We start from the raw sequence: 17,277 nt of genomic DNA on the forward strand, positions 1-17,277 counted from the left end.
AGTCTGGAAAGAAATTTTTGAAATACCGAAGTCGCTAGAACATGCTGTAAATCTTCGTGGTTCACATACCGGTACATTCGTTAATCGGTTGGAAAATAGATTTATGTGCTGGAAAGTGGAAACATTCCCTAGGGCCTATGCAGTTGTGATTTATCAGCGTACGGTTTAAACTTCCTCGTTCAAAGTTGAAAATTTATTAGACGTTGGTGTTATATTAGAATTTTGGCATAGCATCGTCTTCCCAGACAGTAAATCAGTCGTTTTTTACATTGATTCAACATCTGCAGACGTTGAATCAATGCAAAAAGTGACTGATTTGCTGTCTGGGTGGTTACTGCATCTAGTTTGTAACCTGAGCCATCTTTAGGAGAAAATTGACACCGATTAATTTCGTTTTTCAGAATGTTGGTAAAAAGATAATACTAAAATGACAAGTGTTATTGAGTTTCAATCACCGTCTTACCAAAGATTTGTTGCGGATGTTCCGAAAGGTTTAATGACGTGGTGGGGGAAGTTGACGTGGCACGACTTCACTCCATCAAGCTGGATAAGAGTTTTGAAAGAAGAAGCGTCTTGTACGATATACGATTTGTTAGCGATTGTCGTGTGCGCTGCTATATGGAGCCTAACCAGATCATTGATCACCAAAAATGTTTTTCAGGTAAGAAAGCATTAATTGATTAATTCATTGCAGTTTATGCCGCACAGGTACGCACATCATGGTCATCTTTTTATATGAAATGAATGTGTGAATAGAAAAGTGGGCTACATTATGCATTTTTGATCATATCAAATATGGTAATTATTCTCTACACCTCTACAGCCTGTTTCACCTAAAAAAGGGGATTATCAGAAGGTCCTTCTATAAATAGAATCATTTTTGATCATATGTATTTATAACCTGATAGTTTGCTTGGTTATTATCTGTTCGTTCATCTAACCCCTTTTATCAGATTTGATTGGAAAACGATTTGTTGTCTGTTCATAAAGTAGTGATTGTTGAAAGGGTTTACGGTAGTACGGTTTCACAGAGCTAGAAAGTAAATTTAACTAACCGACTGTTTTCTTTAGTTTGTTTAATTTAACAACTTAAAACTTTTCAAATTGTATGAAACTGTTCAACAGACATTTCACGTAAAGCGTTGTAGGCTTACTTGCTGTATGCGTAAGCTTAATTACCACGAGATGTTGTAGATGTGAAAATATGAATTTATTTCGTTGTTTCTTCAACCAGGCACGATTGACTCCATCATTGAGTAATGTTGTATTTTATTTTTCTTAGAGCAGCTTACTTAAATATAAAGAATTGCACCATGTAGAGAAATTCTGCACCAAAGGATAAGATATCCATGCAAGCGTTTAGAAATATTTCGTTTTGAATTGGTTCAACATTTCCTGCTGTTGATTCAATGTAAAAACTATGCTTTCTATAGTTGTGATCTGTCATAGGCTACTTCGTGTGCGGATTAGGCATTGTTGCAATATGTGCCGATAGATAGTGATTGTATTTCAAAGAAAATCTACAAAGTTGGTAATATGCCCGGATGAAGCGTGCAGAAGACTGAACACACAGCAATCTATTTACTGATGGCTTCATCATTTATCCATATGGACTACGTTCTAATCACATAGCTCAGGGTGGTCCAAGACTGCGAACATGAAGGGCCACATTAGGGTCTGAGAAAAACTTCACGGGCCGCATAGTGAGAAATGATAACGCGTTGCTGAAAGTAGAAACGTTAAATAAAAACTTACCTAGGTTGCGATTTTGAACTTCTTTTCTTTACATTTCGATCTGTTTTAGCTGCATTCTTACTGTTCCCAGGCTATGAACATTAACAAATCTTGTCGCTGACAAAATACAGTTGCAATGAAAGGACTGAGTTTGCTGTTCTGATCGACCTAATGTTTTGCTGCACGCCTAACTCACTTTTTAATCTCTGCTTGCGACTCAAAAAGTGATTTTCAGCTAGTAAAAAAGATACGATACATAACACGTCAACAAAATAGCAAACCAAAACAATTTATTGTTTTTTGCTTTTGCATATAGTGTCGATCTCTGGTATAAATTCAGTGGTTGACAGACGTAAGCAGGCATCCAGGGTTCCATCAGCCATTCTGTTCCGTGTGTCGCTTTTTAATCGCTTCATAACGGAGAAAGTGCTTTCACATATGTATGTGCTACCAAACATGGAGCATATCTGCGAAGTCGTTTAATCGTGGAAACTGCTCGTTGCTTAGAAGCCTCCAAAAGGCGTCGTAACGCTCATTCTTAAGTGAAAGAAGAAAAGGGTCTGACTGCAATTCACATAGTTCTTGCTGAACGTAAGATGGTTGGGACTCTATAAAAACCTTGGATTTAGCACTGATAATTCCGGCATGCACAAAGTGTTCGCGGGCCGCACAAAATCAGGGTTTGGACCACCCTGATATAGCTATATGGCATTCTATGAGGAGATCGCGTCAAAACATAACGCCTAAGTTGTATTTTGAAACCGTGCTAGTTTAAAGTAAAAAGAAATTGTTAAAATCAAAACTTGCTATAAAATGTAATTTTATTTGAACATTTTCTTTTTTCAATACTACCATCTGCTGTACTTTGCTGGTATTGGCATGCTATACCAGCTTATCGAATACACTTGCATAAAAAGTCTTCTTCTGGCTTTATTCCCACTTCAAGTTGGGTCGCCGATGCAGATTGCAGTCCTCCACATCACTCTGTCAGCAACATCTTTCTCCTTCACTCTCACTATTTTCACATCTTCTGTCACACAATCTCCCCATCTTTGCGATTTTCCTCGCTTTCTTTTAAAAACTTCCAATTGTCTCATTCCGCTTCCGACATGATCTTCGTCTCTCCTTACGGCATGTTAAAAGTAACGCAGTGAAAATAAAGTGGTCGGAGCAGCCCCAATAAGTTTGAATGGACATTGCATGGTGAGCATGCACATGCACAAGAGCCAATGCATCAGTTTTAAAAGTATTTATAAATGTTGCTTTGACCCTTTAAAGCGCTTCATGTACCACGTTAGAGAAAAAGTTTATTTCGGGACCAAGTCTTCAGGCAGTGACGTGGCATAAGATGGGGTGGATGAGTGGTAGCCTACGCCGTTGGATGGCGCAGCAGATATGGCGTTGGCTTTCCAATAGTGCAATCCTGGTTCGACTCCCGGCTTAAGCTGGTTGTTGAACAACACCGCTCACCTCTACCCAGGGTGTAATAAATTGTGTGGGTGTAGTTGCTGAAGTAAAGGCGGCCAAGAGAAAGGGACTGGCCATCCTACTCTCGTTAGTGCCGCAATCTCAGTACAATGAGAAGCTTGTATTCTCATCCCCGACACTTGGAATCCAGTCCGCGTCCACCTTTACCTTAGCCAGCCCTTAACATACATCTTACGAACTCTATGATGAAAATAACTATAAAAGTAGTACACCTGGTTTTTTACGTTTTCTACCAGGTGTCCTAACTCACGTTCTGTCACATTTTGGAAACGCGTTTTTAGCTCAGAGACATCGAACCACAAAACATATTGTTATCCACACCAGATGTTCTAAATCAGCAATTCTTTACCTTTGGCAGGCTACACTTTTCTTCACTCTTGAAGAAAATTCATTTGCAAGACCTGACAGTGGCATGCATATTGCTCAGTTGACAGTTTGGTCCAACTTTGCAATTTAATGAACCTGTTTCAAGTAAACATTATTAGAACTGAGAGTAAATCTAGAAATCTTGTTTGATATCGGGTTAAAATGTAGGAAAAGTTACGAACCGCTGCCCCAGAACCCTATATGATTAGAACTTGATTATTTTATTACAAATTGTTTCATCTTATGCCTTCGTTTGTTTTCAAAGGCCACAGTTCAAATGTACTTCACTGTAAACATGTCTATGCGTATGCAAAGGAATTTCAGCGTTATTTGCTAAAGTATTTCAACTGTTAATATTGGGCCCCAATGCAGTGGAGACGATTAGTAAACGTAGTGCTCTATATAGGCTCAATACTGTAGTTGTAAACCAAGTAAGTGCAGTCTTCCGCGCAGGTCAGACAACATCACTGAGAAGTGCCGCTGACTTGCAATGAGTCGTCAGCAATATTGCTGAGAGATCGTAGCGTGTTACATCTGTTTCCTTCTGTCTATCACAACACAGGCTTGTTGAAGAGGGGTTGCTTCATATAGCCTAGAGTTGTTTTTTAAAATGTGGGTTTGCTGAGTGGAGGCATTTTTTGAAACAACACTACATGTAGAATTGTCCGCTGTCCCTGTTTGTTTGTAAAGCCTTCCAGTTGCCAAGTTAGAAACTTGCAAGTGGATAAGAGGTAATGTTGTTCCACCTGCTATCTACAATTACATCGCCGTTTGCTTCGTATTTGCTAGTGGTGGTGGTTGTATGATCGGCAATGGAAAGTGTGTGTGCCCAAACGCAGTGTGCCCAAACGCAGGGATTCATAGTATAGGGATCGCCAACTCGGTTGAATATCCGACAACCGGAGTGTAAAAGTGTTGCCAGATAGTTTTTATATTTTTAGAAAAAATATTATTTTGGCATTTTTAAAGTAGTAGTTGCCCAAAACTTACCCGTAAATAAATATTTTAAAACTAATATAAAGCAATTTTATTGTTCACTTATCAAACTATCATATTTTTGGCAAATTTACCCTCTCTTGTACATAAAACATATTAAGCCTACTTGAAAAATAATTACCGGCTTCAACACTAAAAACATGAAGCTCTTTATTCCTGAGGTGAGGTGTATTTTAATTTTCTCAATTTTTTTTGTTCTTAACTGGTTTCTAAGAATTTTTTTTACACCTGCAAGTTTTATTTAAGTTTGGTACATAAATTTAGAACATTCTTATTGTAAAATTACACAACTACAAACTACTTTAACTCAATCTTGTGCAACTTTAAACTTCAGGTTAGTTTTAAACGGACAAGCTTTGGGCGACCACTACTCTTTAAAAATACCAAAATAATAATTTGTTCTAAAAATATATAAAATATCTGGCAACACTTTTACACTCCGATTGTCGGATTTTCAGCCGAGCTGGCAATCCCTATACTATGAATCCCTGGCCCAAACGTATCATCAAATTACCAGTAGATCAACGACAGTCATCCAACATGCATACGGTATGTTTTTTCAATACTCTCCATGACATGTACGCTCGTCGCTCATTGCTATGACGAATGTGACGTAATGCTCGGTAAATCGTGGCACTCAGCTTGTATTGCAAGCTGGGCCGGATGTCACATCGTACATTAAATGCAGTGTTGTACGTTGACGCTGAGGCTAGCGCCGTCAGTTTATTTTTTAGTCGACGGAAGTGATAGCGCCGTCAACTATTTTGCCGATTTTAAGCGTCAAGCGCTATGCGTCATTTTTCGTTTTCATGGAAAATCTCGTTTCACTATGAAAGTTAAACTTTGTTTGACGTTTTGACTTTCAGACTGATAGCAATAAACAATCTTTTTTGTGGCGGCTGTTCGTCTATCCAATTATGCAGTTTCAAGTTTGTTTATCGTATCCTGGGCTAATCTGAGTCGAAACAAGACGAAATCGTCTTTCACAGCTCGAAACAGTCTCAAAAACCAAACTCGTTAGAAGTCGAATACTTCCGCTTTGTGAGACACTGGCTAAAATAGCGCTAGAAATTAGCGCTTACGCTGACGCCGTCAATTTCTTTAAGAGCTTACGCAGTACTTTACGCCGTAAAGTTTTTAGGCAATTCGAGCTGACGCCGTCAATTTATTTCATTGATGCGTACAACACTGATTAAATGTCACCCATTTAATTTGTTTATAGTCTTGCATTAAGCAAAATAAAAGATATTTAATGTACGCAATGGTTTTTATTGTGTATCTACTTCTTGCATTTGGTCTGTTCTTAGTATTGCATTAACAAAAATTCAATAAAACTATTGTATACAATAAAAATCAAACAATAACTACTATTAATTCTACAAAAAGGTGTTCAATGGCACAGTAACTGAATTTGACACAATAAAAATTATATATATAAGCAAACTGCAAGCTATGAAAGTTTATGTTCCAGTTCGATTTTAATGTGTTTTATTAATTCAAGCCAATTGTAATTTTTGGGTGGTTTTAATCGATTGGTTTCATGCAACCCATCCCACTGCGGAGAAACCCACAAACGAAGCGCAATATTGTGATCTCTCATCTTTGTACGTGGTAGCCACGTGGATCACTGGCGCAGTCCTCTGCCAACCAGAGTGGTGGTTTGATATGAAGCTGCTTGCTGAAGGGATATTGTTTATAAACTCTCCCACTGTATGATGCTGAGTAAAGAGATGCCCACAATATCTCTTTCACAACCATACGCGCCTGGAGTTGAACCGAGGATTTTTGATTTGTTTATTTACATTTGTTTAAACGTTTTGTGTGCTTGGTGGCTTGGTGGTGGTGTGATAGATTTACAAAACATGACTTTGCTTACAAGACATAATTTGCTTAACTTGCTTACAAGACACATATAACTTGTATTTATTTTGTATGTTATCGCTGAGGATACGCATTGTCATGGTGCGCGAAACGTCAGTGAAGCAATAAACCATCCTTATTGTTGCTTTTACTTTCAATTTCATCAGATGAACGTTGCAACTAGTGCTAGAGATGAAAACATAACTTGCTTAACTTACCTTGCTTACAAAACATAACTTGCTTAACTTAACTTGCCTACAAGACATAAATTGCTTAACTTGCTTACAAAACATAACTTGCTTGCATGCTGCTGGGTTTCTCCACTGTCATGACTTAGAGCATGAGCTCTGATATTTTACATTTCATTAAAACTACTTTTGATGATTGTCAGCTGTAGCCTACTTCCTTCTGTTAATGTTTAGATTAACTTATGTGTGAAAAGATCAGAAAACAGGTTAGTTTATTTTGTCTGTAATTGATTTATCAAGTAACAAAGCTGACACTTTTGCAGAAAATAGTTGACGCTTCCAAAATGGGGCGCAAAGAATCCAAAGCTTTCCCAGAATCCTTGTGGAAACTAACATTTGCATCTCTAGCCTGGTCTTACTCCGCTTATCTCGTTCTGTATAAATATGAATTATTTTTTGATCCCACACGAACAATTGTTGGTAAGTAGCGATTAAGCTCAGCAAAAATAAGTGGGATAATTTTAAAAGTTATAAACCGTATAATTAGTTTGCTTGAGGTGGGTTAAGTTTCTTTTGAACAATATTTATAAATCAAAATAACGCCAGTCAGAGTGTATTTGAAACTTTGTTTCGTGGTGGCCTATACATTTATTAGAGGTCACCATGCTTTGTCTCATCAAAGCTCCCCAACAAGAGTTAATTTCTTGCTTCGTGTTGTATTTTTAACTATTTGTAATTTAAAAAATATTATGTTTTATATGCTGTTGAAGAGAACTCGTTCGATTTAATTTTTATATCTTCACAACAACAATGTGTAAATCTTGAGGAAATAGAAAAACCGCTGTGTGTATTGCAACAAAAGTGCATTGAAAATCTTTATTTCTGGTTGATCAGTGTGCAATTACAGACCTGAGTTAGCTACTGCAGTTATATTTTGTGGAAATTGAGTTATCATCAAAAATGTGTTGTATAATGGTCAATGCATGTCATCGCGCAAAATTTGATTGTTCAGCTTTCAAACATCAACTTAGTTTCGCTACAGCACGCGCTGGTGTTTGCAAAGAAGTGAAAGATTTAGCAATTTTGAAAAACTTTAACTTGCGGTATCTCAAAAGTTGTATTTTGTGACTTAAGTAGTACTTCAACTCAGGTCTTCGATTGCTTAGCTTATTGCAACCAAATTGAGATATTCATATTCATTAAACTGCTGGTGACAATACTGTATGTGAACAGGATCTTTTCTGAACTAGAGCATATTGCCTTTATGTACAATTTAATTAATCAAAATCTGTGCATTAAAATTTAAAATGATGAAAGGTTAGGTTAGAATATAATGCCAAAATTTAATAAATAAAACCGAAAATGCAAATAGCTCAAGTTACAATTAAAGTGGCCCTGGCAAAACTGGTTTCATTCTGGAAACACATTTAATGCTTTCAGCGATATCAACTCCTGCAATCTGCAATGTGCAGTTTGTAATACGTGCGCTTTCCAAAGCATTGAATCACTATTAACTTCCAGATGCTTAAATTTCTTTGAATTCGATAACAGCTTCTTGTTTTGCCAACACTTACAATAGCTCAAACATTGAAATTGCAATTTTTTATCGTTTTAACGTACAACTGAGTTAAACTACGTAAAGTTTAGCATATGTGCCATTGCCTCAGTTACCAAATATTTGCAACTCTAATAAGGATCAAGAAAATGTAAAAGCTCACGGAAAAGCTTTACAATCGGTTTAATGTGACCTAGTTCACACTTTCATCAATTTATCTTTGAAATTAGATTGTTTGACATACCGGCTTTCTTCACAAACTGCTTTCTTCATTTGTTTCTTTCATTCCATTCTTCAGGTTGGAAAGTTGATGCACACGTCCCATGGGATGTGTACAACATGTACATGTTTCAAATAAGTTTCTATGTGCATTCTATTCACGGGACTGCCTTTCTTGATGAGTGGCGAAAAGATAGTGGGGTCCTCCTATTCCATCACTTCATTTCGATTGTTCTCATGGCGGTCTCTTATATGTTTAGGTAAGCTGTTAGGATATCAACAAACATGATCTACCATTATAAGAAAAACTTTTGGATGTTGTTTGCTGTGATGTTCTGTACTCATTTCCAATGTCCTTGTTCTTGTTCCGGGATTACTGATTAGATTAAGATGAACAATGCTTTTAAAAAATTTATAGGCTTACTTTAAATAGCCGCGACCATATCACATGTCTGACAGCAGGAATTTCAGACGATCATTAAGAATTTGACAAATTAAACATTTAGCTCCCTTGCCAATTTTAAATGAATTGAATTTCTTTGAAAGTTAATATGACAAGTCTGCGTGTTTTGCTTGATGAAACTAATGACTTGCTGCTCTAGTCGCCTTCCTGTGTAGTCCGGAAACATATGAATTTGGGAGGCTACAAGAATAGACCCTCAGTCCCAGTGGCTCATTTTCGCCGACGACAAGACAATATTCTTGTCCAGTCTGCTATATGTGAATTTCTATACAACATCTATTCTGGTTTAACAAGAAAGTTCACCACAGATGTTCAATTAAATACATCGATGAAGCTTCACTGCCATCGATCAAAAAAATTCTCTTAGTCGTCGTATCCAATCCATGCGTTGGACCACTCGGTCATACAACTGTCATAGTTATAAAAGCATCTCATAAACCACGAGTGCTCTTTCGTTTTGTTATTCAAGTCTCATATTTTTTACTTGATAAGGAAACGAAAGCGTCCCCCCTTAGCAGAATTTCGTAATTGTAAGCAATAAATGTTTATTCGCTTTTTTGTCACGGTACCCTTTTGTAACTACAGTACACCCTTTACTAATACTATGACAGATGCATATTGCAATGCATAGTCCACTGGTTTCGTGTTTCGTCAACAAATTAAGAACTTCGTGATCATCGTATGGACGTTGTTTGGATAGAAAAGCTTTTTCTGTTGTGCTTGGCTGCTTATTTGTGCATCAATATTTGTTGCAGATATATTTATTTGGGAATCCTCGTTCTTTTCTTACATGACCTTAGCGACGTGTTTCTCGAACTTACAAAATTAGCAGTTTACCTCAAAAGTAGAAAATGCAAGTGGGCTTCCACTTTCGACACTATTTCAAGCTTCGGCTTCGTCCTGTTTGGTGTGTCTTGGTGAGTTATTAGACTGCATTTAGATGACATGTTGAAAGAAAATTTATTTCAATAGCTACAGTATTCATATCACGCCAGCTGTCACTCTCTCCTTATAGACTACATTGCAAATCATTGCTCTCATGTGAGCAATCATTGGCGTAGAAGCGTTTTACAGGGTATTGTACTGTCTTGCACAACTAGAATTTTTATAACTTTTCGAAATTAGATTAGAATTATAATTAGACTGTTCAAGTTTTTACTAATTAGTGTTTATACTTGTGTTTATATCCGTACCGGTATTGAAATATATTCACATTACTGCTATTCAATTCCAGGTTTATCTTTCGCTTGTACTGGTTCCCGTTGAAGCCAATATACGTTGCTGCCTATGTGAGCACTATAATGTATCCAAACATACCAGTACCACCTTTCCTTTTTCTCCTCAACGGTCTGTTGCTTATGCTGCTATTACTTCATATTTACTGGTTTAAAGTAAGTCTGATATTAGTGTAATAATGATTGTTATATTACCACAGTGTTGAACATTTATTGCTTTATTATTGCCAAGCTACCGAAAAATTTATTTAGCTCACTTTGTAAGAAAAGGGTGTTATTGATTTGCAGCATGGATACAAACCTCTTACCCTTGGATAGCTAAATGTTATCTTGCCCACCTTATATAGTTGCATCATTGGGCATACCAAATTCCAAGGAATTTTTATCACTGCACATTTTCTTTGAAAGCAGTGACGTGACATAATGCAATATGGCATAAAAACTATGAAATTGCAAACTTAAACAAAAGCGTCTTTTCCGGTTACCTCTCTCTTGGTTTTGTTTGCATCGCAGTTTCATCCAGGCTGCTGCGCAAAATCCAATTATTTTTGTTAAATTAAGGAAAGTCAATAACCAATCAAGTTGCATTTTAATAAGTAAAACAGATGAAAATATTAAAAAATACTTATTTTTTTGAAGCCAGTCGAAGCGCTTGATTGGTTTAACTAAAACCGCTATTGAAGTGATGTCACATTGTAACACCAAGAACAACTTTACAAAACACAAAATAGGTTTACAGTAGGAGATGTTAATGCATATTGTAGGTTTATATTGTCTTACGCGGGAAAGAGGAAATTAACTTTTTCAAAATTTGCGTTTAATTGTTTTTGTTTCGTCTGAAACCTTTACTTTTGTCGTTATCATAAAAACTTTTGCAAACCACTCTTGCTTTCTTGGTTTTGACGATTTTTGGCTTTGCGATCTTTATCGTTCATTCATCTCAAAATAGCAAGTTTGTGTTATATTCAGAGAGCGGTGACATGTTCATGTTGATGTGGGCTACATGTGCAAGCAGTCACTGATAGTTTGACGTAGCCTACTAGCGATTGTCTGCAAGTGGTCTAATGTTTAACTGCGAACACTAATGTTCACTGCGCAAATGACTTGATAAGAGCCCAGAGGTACATTATTACATTATAGATAATGCATCTTCAGACAAAAATTATTTTATACTGCATTGATTTGTTTAAAAAACAAACAAACAACAAACGACAGCATAAAAGAAATCTGCTTTGTATGCGGTGTTTATTATTCGACCGAAAGAACACTTATTTTATCGCTGCGCATTTTACAGTTTATCACTGCCCAAAATGGTTATCACTGCGCCTTAGAGTTAGGTAGCCTATGTCGTTGGGTAAGCCTCAGGGATTTTAAATCATGAGGATGCGAAACCACATCAGCTATATTGTTTTTCGTTGTAATAATCAGAAATAAAAACAAACTGAAAACTAAAATTTTGGCTTATCTGCAGCACAAGAAGGGTTACGTTTTTTTTTTGTGTACAAAATAATTTCCATTTTTTGTGATATATTATATAAGAGTAGTGAAGTTGATTTTTGAATAATTTAAGTTTTTTTTTATTGAAAGCAAACTTGTAGCAAGGCGTAAAAATATCAAGTTAGCAATTTACCCTTCTAGTGTTACTGAAAATGCAAAGCCGGGCGTCCCGTATTGTAATGTTCTTAGAAGCCTGCACAGTAGAAGCAGAGCTTGAGAATGACTTTATCTACTCACAAATTTTTTTCTATCTACATAGCCTACGTTTAAACCAATGATACTGTTACCAGTTTAAATGTAAATGCAATGAACTTTTATTAATTCTTCTAAAGTACGAAGGGAAATAGTTTACAGTTATGGTAAAAGCAATAATAAATGCAATGATAATGAAAACAATGCTCTGGTAATAATGTTGCTTATATTCAATTCGCCTAACCATGATATTGCTAAAATGCAAGGAGTGATAAAAATAATGACATTCAAATGATGTTACATTTGAGTATTCATGATCAAACTTACGTTTTAGTAAATTATATTTTTATGATTGAAACTTCTTGCAGTTCATTCTGCAAATGGCATTCAAGGTGGTCACAGGAACTGCGAAGGAGATCGATGACGTAAGAGAATATGACGAAAATGGAACTAGCTCAACCAATCAGACAACCAAGAGTCAAAACCACTGGTAGGCTGAGTTTCATTGTTGTCCGTATGATTATTTTTGGTTACTTGGGTACGTGATTCATAAATCGTGATATATAACTAAGTGATTTATATTCTGTTTTTTTTTTTTGGCTGCGTGGCCATAAAATAGTTACAACCGTATTGTTGTTGATTGATTGATTAAATCTATCCCCAGACTGGGAAAGCTTCTTGCAGAGCTTAATCCTGGCAGTTTAGCATATTTGTAGAGGCTTATTAGGTTATTCTACCTCAATGATAGCTAATCCGTTGCTCTCAGCAATCTGTTATCTGTGGGTGCAGTCCTTCAGTAACTGGTTAATTCCGCCTACAACCGCTTAATTCCACTCTGGAACAGATATGAGTTGTGTTCACCTGCATCCAACTTTGGCGGATGGTGAACCAAGATTGTGTGCTTAGCAGCAAAGCTGATTTGTTTTTGTTTTCTGATACAGTATCGATATCACTTGGTTTCGATAAAAGTCATGGCAACTAGTTTTAAATAATGCAGGTCGATTAAAAAAAATGGAATAATGTTACAGGGATATCAACCAAAAGAAAGCAGATTAATTGCTGTTCGCTTCAACTATTGCAAAAGCTGCTCGCGCATCGTCGCCATCTTGACCTGTTTAATTCTCGTCCGGTGCGAGATCAAGTCTCCCATCTAGCGGAATACTTTTTGACTAATTTTGATTGCTGACTTACTCTGTAGCGACATCTGAGATCTTTGATTTTTATTTATTTAGATAAATTTTGAATGATTGTGGTGTAGTACGTAAAACTGTGCTTTTACTATGTTTTTTTGCTCGCTTTTAAAAGCATCTGTTTAAAGCAAGAATTGTAATATTTTTAGTTTAGAAGTCATGACTCTTTCAGTCAAAAATATAGTTCAGTTAAAAATACAAAAAGAAGTCAGTCAAAAATATAGAGTTAGGCCTAGGCTATAGCCTAACACAGTCTACTGAAACGTAATTCATAGCCTACTTGTTGGCCATCTTCGAAAACGAAGGTTGAACATCATCATCAGAAGCTTTCAACCACTAACACAGGCAATGAGGTTGAAAGACTGAAGTTTCCGATTGTTGAAGTGTCATTGTCGGTGGAGTATTTCAACCACTAAATTACGAGACGCTGGAGAACAGTTCTAGAAATGCTTTGCTCAAGCGCTCACCCCGAGAGTCCAACCAGCGCTGCTTAATTTTGAAGTTTCTTTGTTCGCAAAGTCAGGCGCTAACCAACTGAGCTAATGCGGCGTACGAAACATGAGAGGATAGGTTAGCCTACAGCAAGTAAAACATTCTACTCCCTATCGCTGTTACTCAAAGGATAGGCTACTCAAAGCTTCTATTCCTGAAAGCATGTGACGATCTGTTTTAAACAATAGGCTATGCCGACAATGCAGCAACGAATCTAGAAAAAAGTTAAGAAAGGATCAGAGTTTAGTTTTAACAAAGCAAAAATTAAATGAAAATGTTCGGAAAAGTAGGGGAGAGTGGGGTTGGTTGAATCATTTTAAGGTTGTATTCCGCTTGTGGGCGTCACAGGCTACAGATCATGGTGAAAATTGGTCTGCTGATACTTGGACATACACTTTACTAGATGAAAATGGTTTCATATAGACACTACAAAGCAGTTAAAATTGATGCAAATTTCAAAAAAAGTACTATTTTTGAGGCAACGGGGTTGGTTGAATCACATGGTGGGGTTAGTTGAATCATTCATAAAATCATTAAAATTCTTTGTTGTGTTGTATAACAAAACACATTATTTCGAATAACTACAAACTAACTCAAAGGCAAAATATTTATAGGCTAGCATTCCACAAAAACAAGCAAAACAGTTTAGCAGATACACAGCCCATCTGTACAGAGCTCATGAGCCGATTACGATACATTTCATCCAAGATTCTCTGTCAACACTCTTATTGTAATTTTCTCCACATTGGTTGCATAGCCATGCTCTTCCATCTGCAGTAGCTGCTGAACCTCTTTTTCCTTTTTCTTGTGATTGAATCTTGCTCTTCTTTTGGGTAGGCACTTTAACATCACCCACTCGTCGAAGAGTGCCTGCTTTTCAATGTGAAATTGCTTTGTGTTTTAGTCACAATTTTCCTTATAAACTCCATTGATTGCAGTCAATAAGATCCTTCTTGCACTCAGTTCAGTTGCAGAAGAAAAAATAGTAGGCCTATTAGCAGAGGGTGGGAATCGAACTCACGAAATCGAAATTACTACTCCTCTGCCCTAACCATTAGGCAACGCTGGTTGTAGCGAAGCATTCAGTCAAAATTTTTCGATCAGAATATCACGTGTCGAGTCACATGACTGAAATCAGCTGAATCGCGAGTACGCTTTTCGACGAGTGGGTAATGTTAAAGTGCCTACCCTTCCTTTGAGGCTTCTTAGCAGTCCTATGCTCAATTGCTCTTTTTTCTGGTGTGGTCTTCAGTATCGCACACTTGAGGCGTTTTATTCCTCCATTTCTTTTACCTGTTTTGATAGAAGCCTTGGTGAACACACGAACCATTTCAGGGCTGAATGGCATTAAATTAACTTTGGAACTTGTCAATGCGAGTCTTTTCCGACATGAACCAGAGGTTGAAGGTGTATTGACCGGTTCCTCATCGCTTGTGGCGGCCAACAGGCCTTGCACCTCAGAAATTGAGCTTTCGTTCGAGGCTGGTGGTTCATCAGCAACGCCAATGCTCTGTGACATCACAGACGTTTGAATATGATCACATTGGTTAGTGGATTCATTTGGCAGATTATTTGACTCATCTCTGATTAATAATTTCATTAGGTGAAAATATAACGGGGTTGGTTGAATCACGTGATTCAACCAACCCCACTAAGATATCACAGAAAATAAGAGTAAAAGCTATTTTACACTGAGTTTGTACCTGGCCGTCATTACTGATTTCTTTGCACATAGCTAACTGGCTACAAAAATAACTTCCACCTTCTCATCTGCACACTATCCAACTAACGCTAAACGAAAAATACAAACAACACTGAAATGTTACAAACAGCTATAAAATATGGGGGTACTCAAAAACGCCGACTAAACACCAACTTCGAAACTCGTGCGATGCAGCATGCTGAAATGATGACCATGCCTTGCGAAACAAGTCATCTGATTCGGTTCAATGATTTTAGTCTCAGTGCAGTCGACCGTGATTCAACCAATCCCCGATTCAACCAACCCCACTCTCCCCTAAAGTTTGAAAGGAATTGTTGGGGGCTTGCTTACCGGAAAGTTTTTACAAATGGAGGAGACTGGGGTAAAGTGTGCAATGGGGTAAGATGAGCAACCCCTGTTTTTGGAAAAACAAGTCGACGGATTGTTTTTTTATTCTAGATGTATCACTCGTAATGCCATTTAATTCTATGTATTTGTTATGTCCACTGAGAATTGCATTTTACAATGGCACGCAATTATATTGTTTATGTCGAAAATTCGAAATTTTTATTTTTTTTGCCAAAAACTGAATAGCCTACCGGTAACTTTATTGTTTGGCCTACACTATGTAAGTTAAATCAAATCTATTTTTTTTGTATTGGTAAGTATAAAGTGTGAGGATATTCAATACAACGTTCAGGTTGGTTAGTCTTGTAGTTTTTTAAATATTTGTAATTTTGTCACAAAAATCAGGATGGGGTAAAATGTGCAATGCTAGTTGAAGTAGCCTATCTTGGAGCAGTTGCTCAACTTACCCCAAAAGAAATAGCCTTAGCTTATTTAATGTTTGAACTGTTGAATTTGTGTCTTTTTAGGTTCGTATTGGATAAAAAAAGCAGTGTTGTGTTGTAAAGCATAATGCCTCGCAATTATACAAACAAACTGACAGGGGAATGCTTCAACTTTATCGAATTGTTCAACTTTTTCTAAAATTTTCCAAAACAAACCGTTCTTTTGTAAAAGCGACTTAAGCAAAAAGGTGTTCATCTTACCCCACCCTCCCCTATATAGCCTGAGCTAATCTTGCTTAGATCACTTGTTAGGCATTTTTAGTGTTTTTTTTTTAAATTTTTTTTTATCAAGACTGCGTAGGCTATGTAACCAATGGTCGCTATGTAACCAAATTCATGAAACTAAAATTGAATTTGGGTAAAAGGTTTTGTTTAAACTTTAAGTTAGCCTACCATTGTCTGCTCCCTTAGCTCAGTGGTTACTCGCCCTGCTCAAGATCACGCAGTGCTGGTTCGACTCTCGGGGTGCGCTTAAGCAACGCATTTCAGGACTGCTCTCCATTCAGCGGCACCTAGTGAATGGGATAATTCCTTGGCAACAACACTTTAACAATCGGAAATCTTCACTCTGCCAATCTCGGTAACTGGGCCTGCGTCAAGATCCTCTACTTCACAAGTATGCGAAATTACAAGGAATAACCTATCAAGGCTTTGTCAGTCCGAGGATAAAGATTCAAAACCAACCATTGCAGAAAAAAAAAAATTTCTATAATTTATATCTTGAGAGTTTGCATAGCCTAGTGTGGGTACGCTGTAGCCTTTCTGCAGACTAGAACTGCAAAAAATTATTTGAGATGTCCCCACCTTCACTTATAGTAGGTAACGTACTGCAGGTATTTCCACGCTACATTTCACTTGCCTATATAGCCCAGACATGGGCAATATTTCGTTGTAATCACAGTCATAAGTCACGACAAAACTGATAGTGCTAATAGGATGCTGATGAACGTATGCATTTCTAATTTAAGCATGGATCAAATCTGCTGCTTCAAAAGAATTAAGCAGAACATAAATGACTTTATAAAAAGATTATACTCTTCCATATTACTTTTTACTTTGGAAACCGAACCTTAGTTCGGCGCCCTTTGAAATTTCAAACGTCGCACCTAAGAGTCAAGACCTCCAGTTTGAGAAAAATTATTATAGGCCTACAAAAATAAAGCGCAACAATCTTTTAATATTGTGCGATTTATCAATGATGCTACAATTTTGGAAACTTTCAGGGATCCCCTTGAAAACGTTTCGCGGA

At 37.0% G+C, this 17,277-nt stretch overlaps 1 protein-coding gene across 1 annotated transcript; it reads left to right on the top strand.

The window, feature by feature from the left end:
* The first annotated feature begins 405 nt into the window (after positions 1 to 405).
* On the top strand, positions 406 to 13,108 carry LOC145781207 (ceramide synthase 1-like). Its single transcript, XM_082592987.1, has 7 exons — positions 406 to 661; positions 6,956 to 7,112; positions 8,486 to 8,666; positions 9,625 to 9,786; positions 10,104 to 10,260; positions 12,162 to 12,283; positions 12,822 to 13,108. The coding sequence occupies exons 1-7, from the start codon at positions 428 to 430 to the stop codon at positions 12,847 to 12,849; spliced, it is 1,041 nt and encodes a 346-aa protein (XP_082449113.1). The 5' UTR covers positions 406 to 427; the 3' UTR covers positions 12,850 to 13,108.
* The last annotated feature ends 4,169 nt before the right edge of the window (positions 13,109 to 17,277 follow it).

The sequence above is a fragment of the Aplidium turbinatum genome, chromosome 12 (genome assembly GCF_918807975.1).
Source record: "Aplidium turbinatum chromosome 12, kaAplTurb1.1, whole genome shotgun sequence".
NCBI classification, from domain to species: domain Eukaryota; kingdom Metazoa; phylum Chordata; class Ascidiacea; order Aplousobranchia; family Polyclinidae; genus Aplidium; species Aplidium turbinatum.

What these genes read in the sequence shown, in the direction of transcription:
- LOC145781207 (XM_082592987.1), top strand. Translation starts at nt 428, where the DNA reads ATGACAAGTGTTATTGAGTTTCAATCACCGTCTTACCAAAGATTTGTT. An exon ending in TCACCAAAAATGTTTTTCAG is followed by an intron (nt 662 to 6,955) that starts GTAAGAAAGCAT and finishes ACACTTTTGCAG; the next exon opens with AAAATAGTTGACGCTTCCAA. An exon ending in TCCCACACGAACAATTGTTG is followed by an intron (nt 7,113 to 8,485) that starts GTAAGTAGCGAT and finishes TCCATTCTTCAG; the next exon opens with GTTGGAAAGTTGATGCACAC.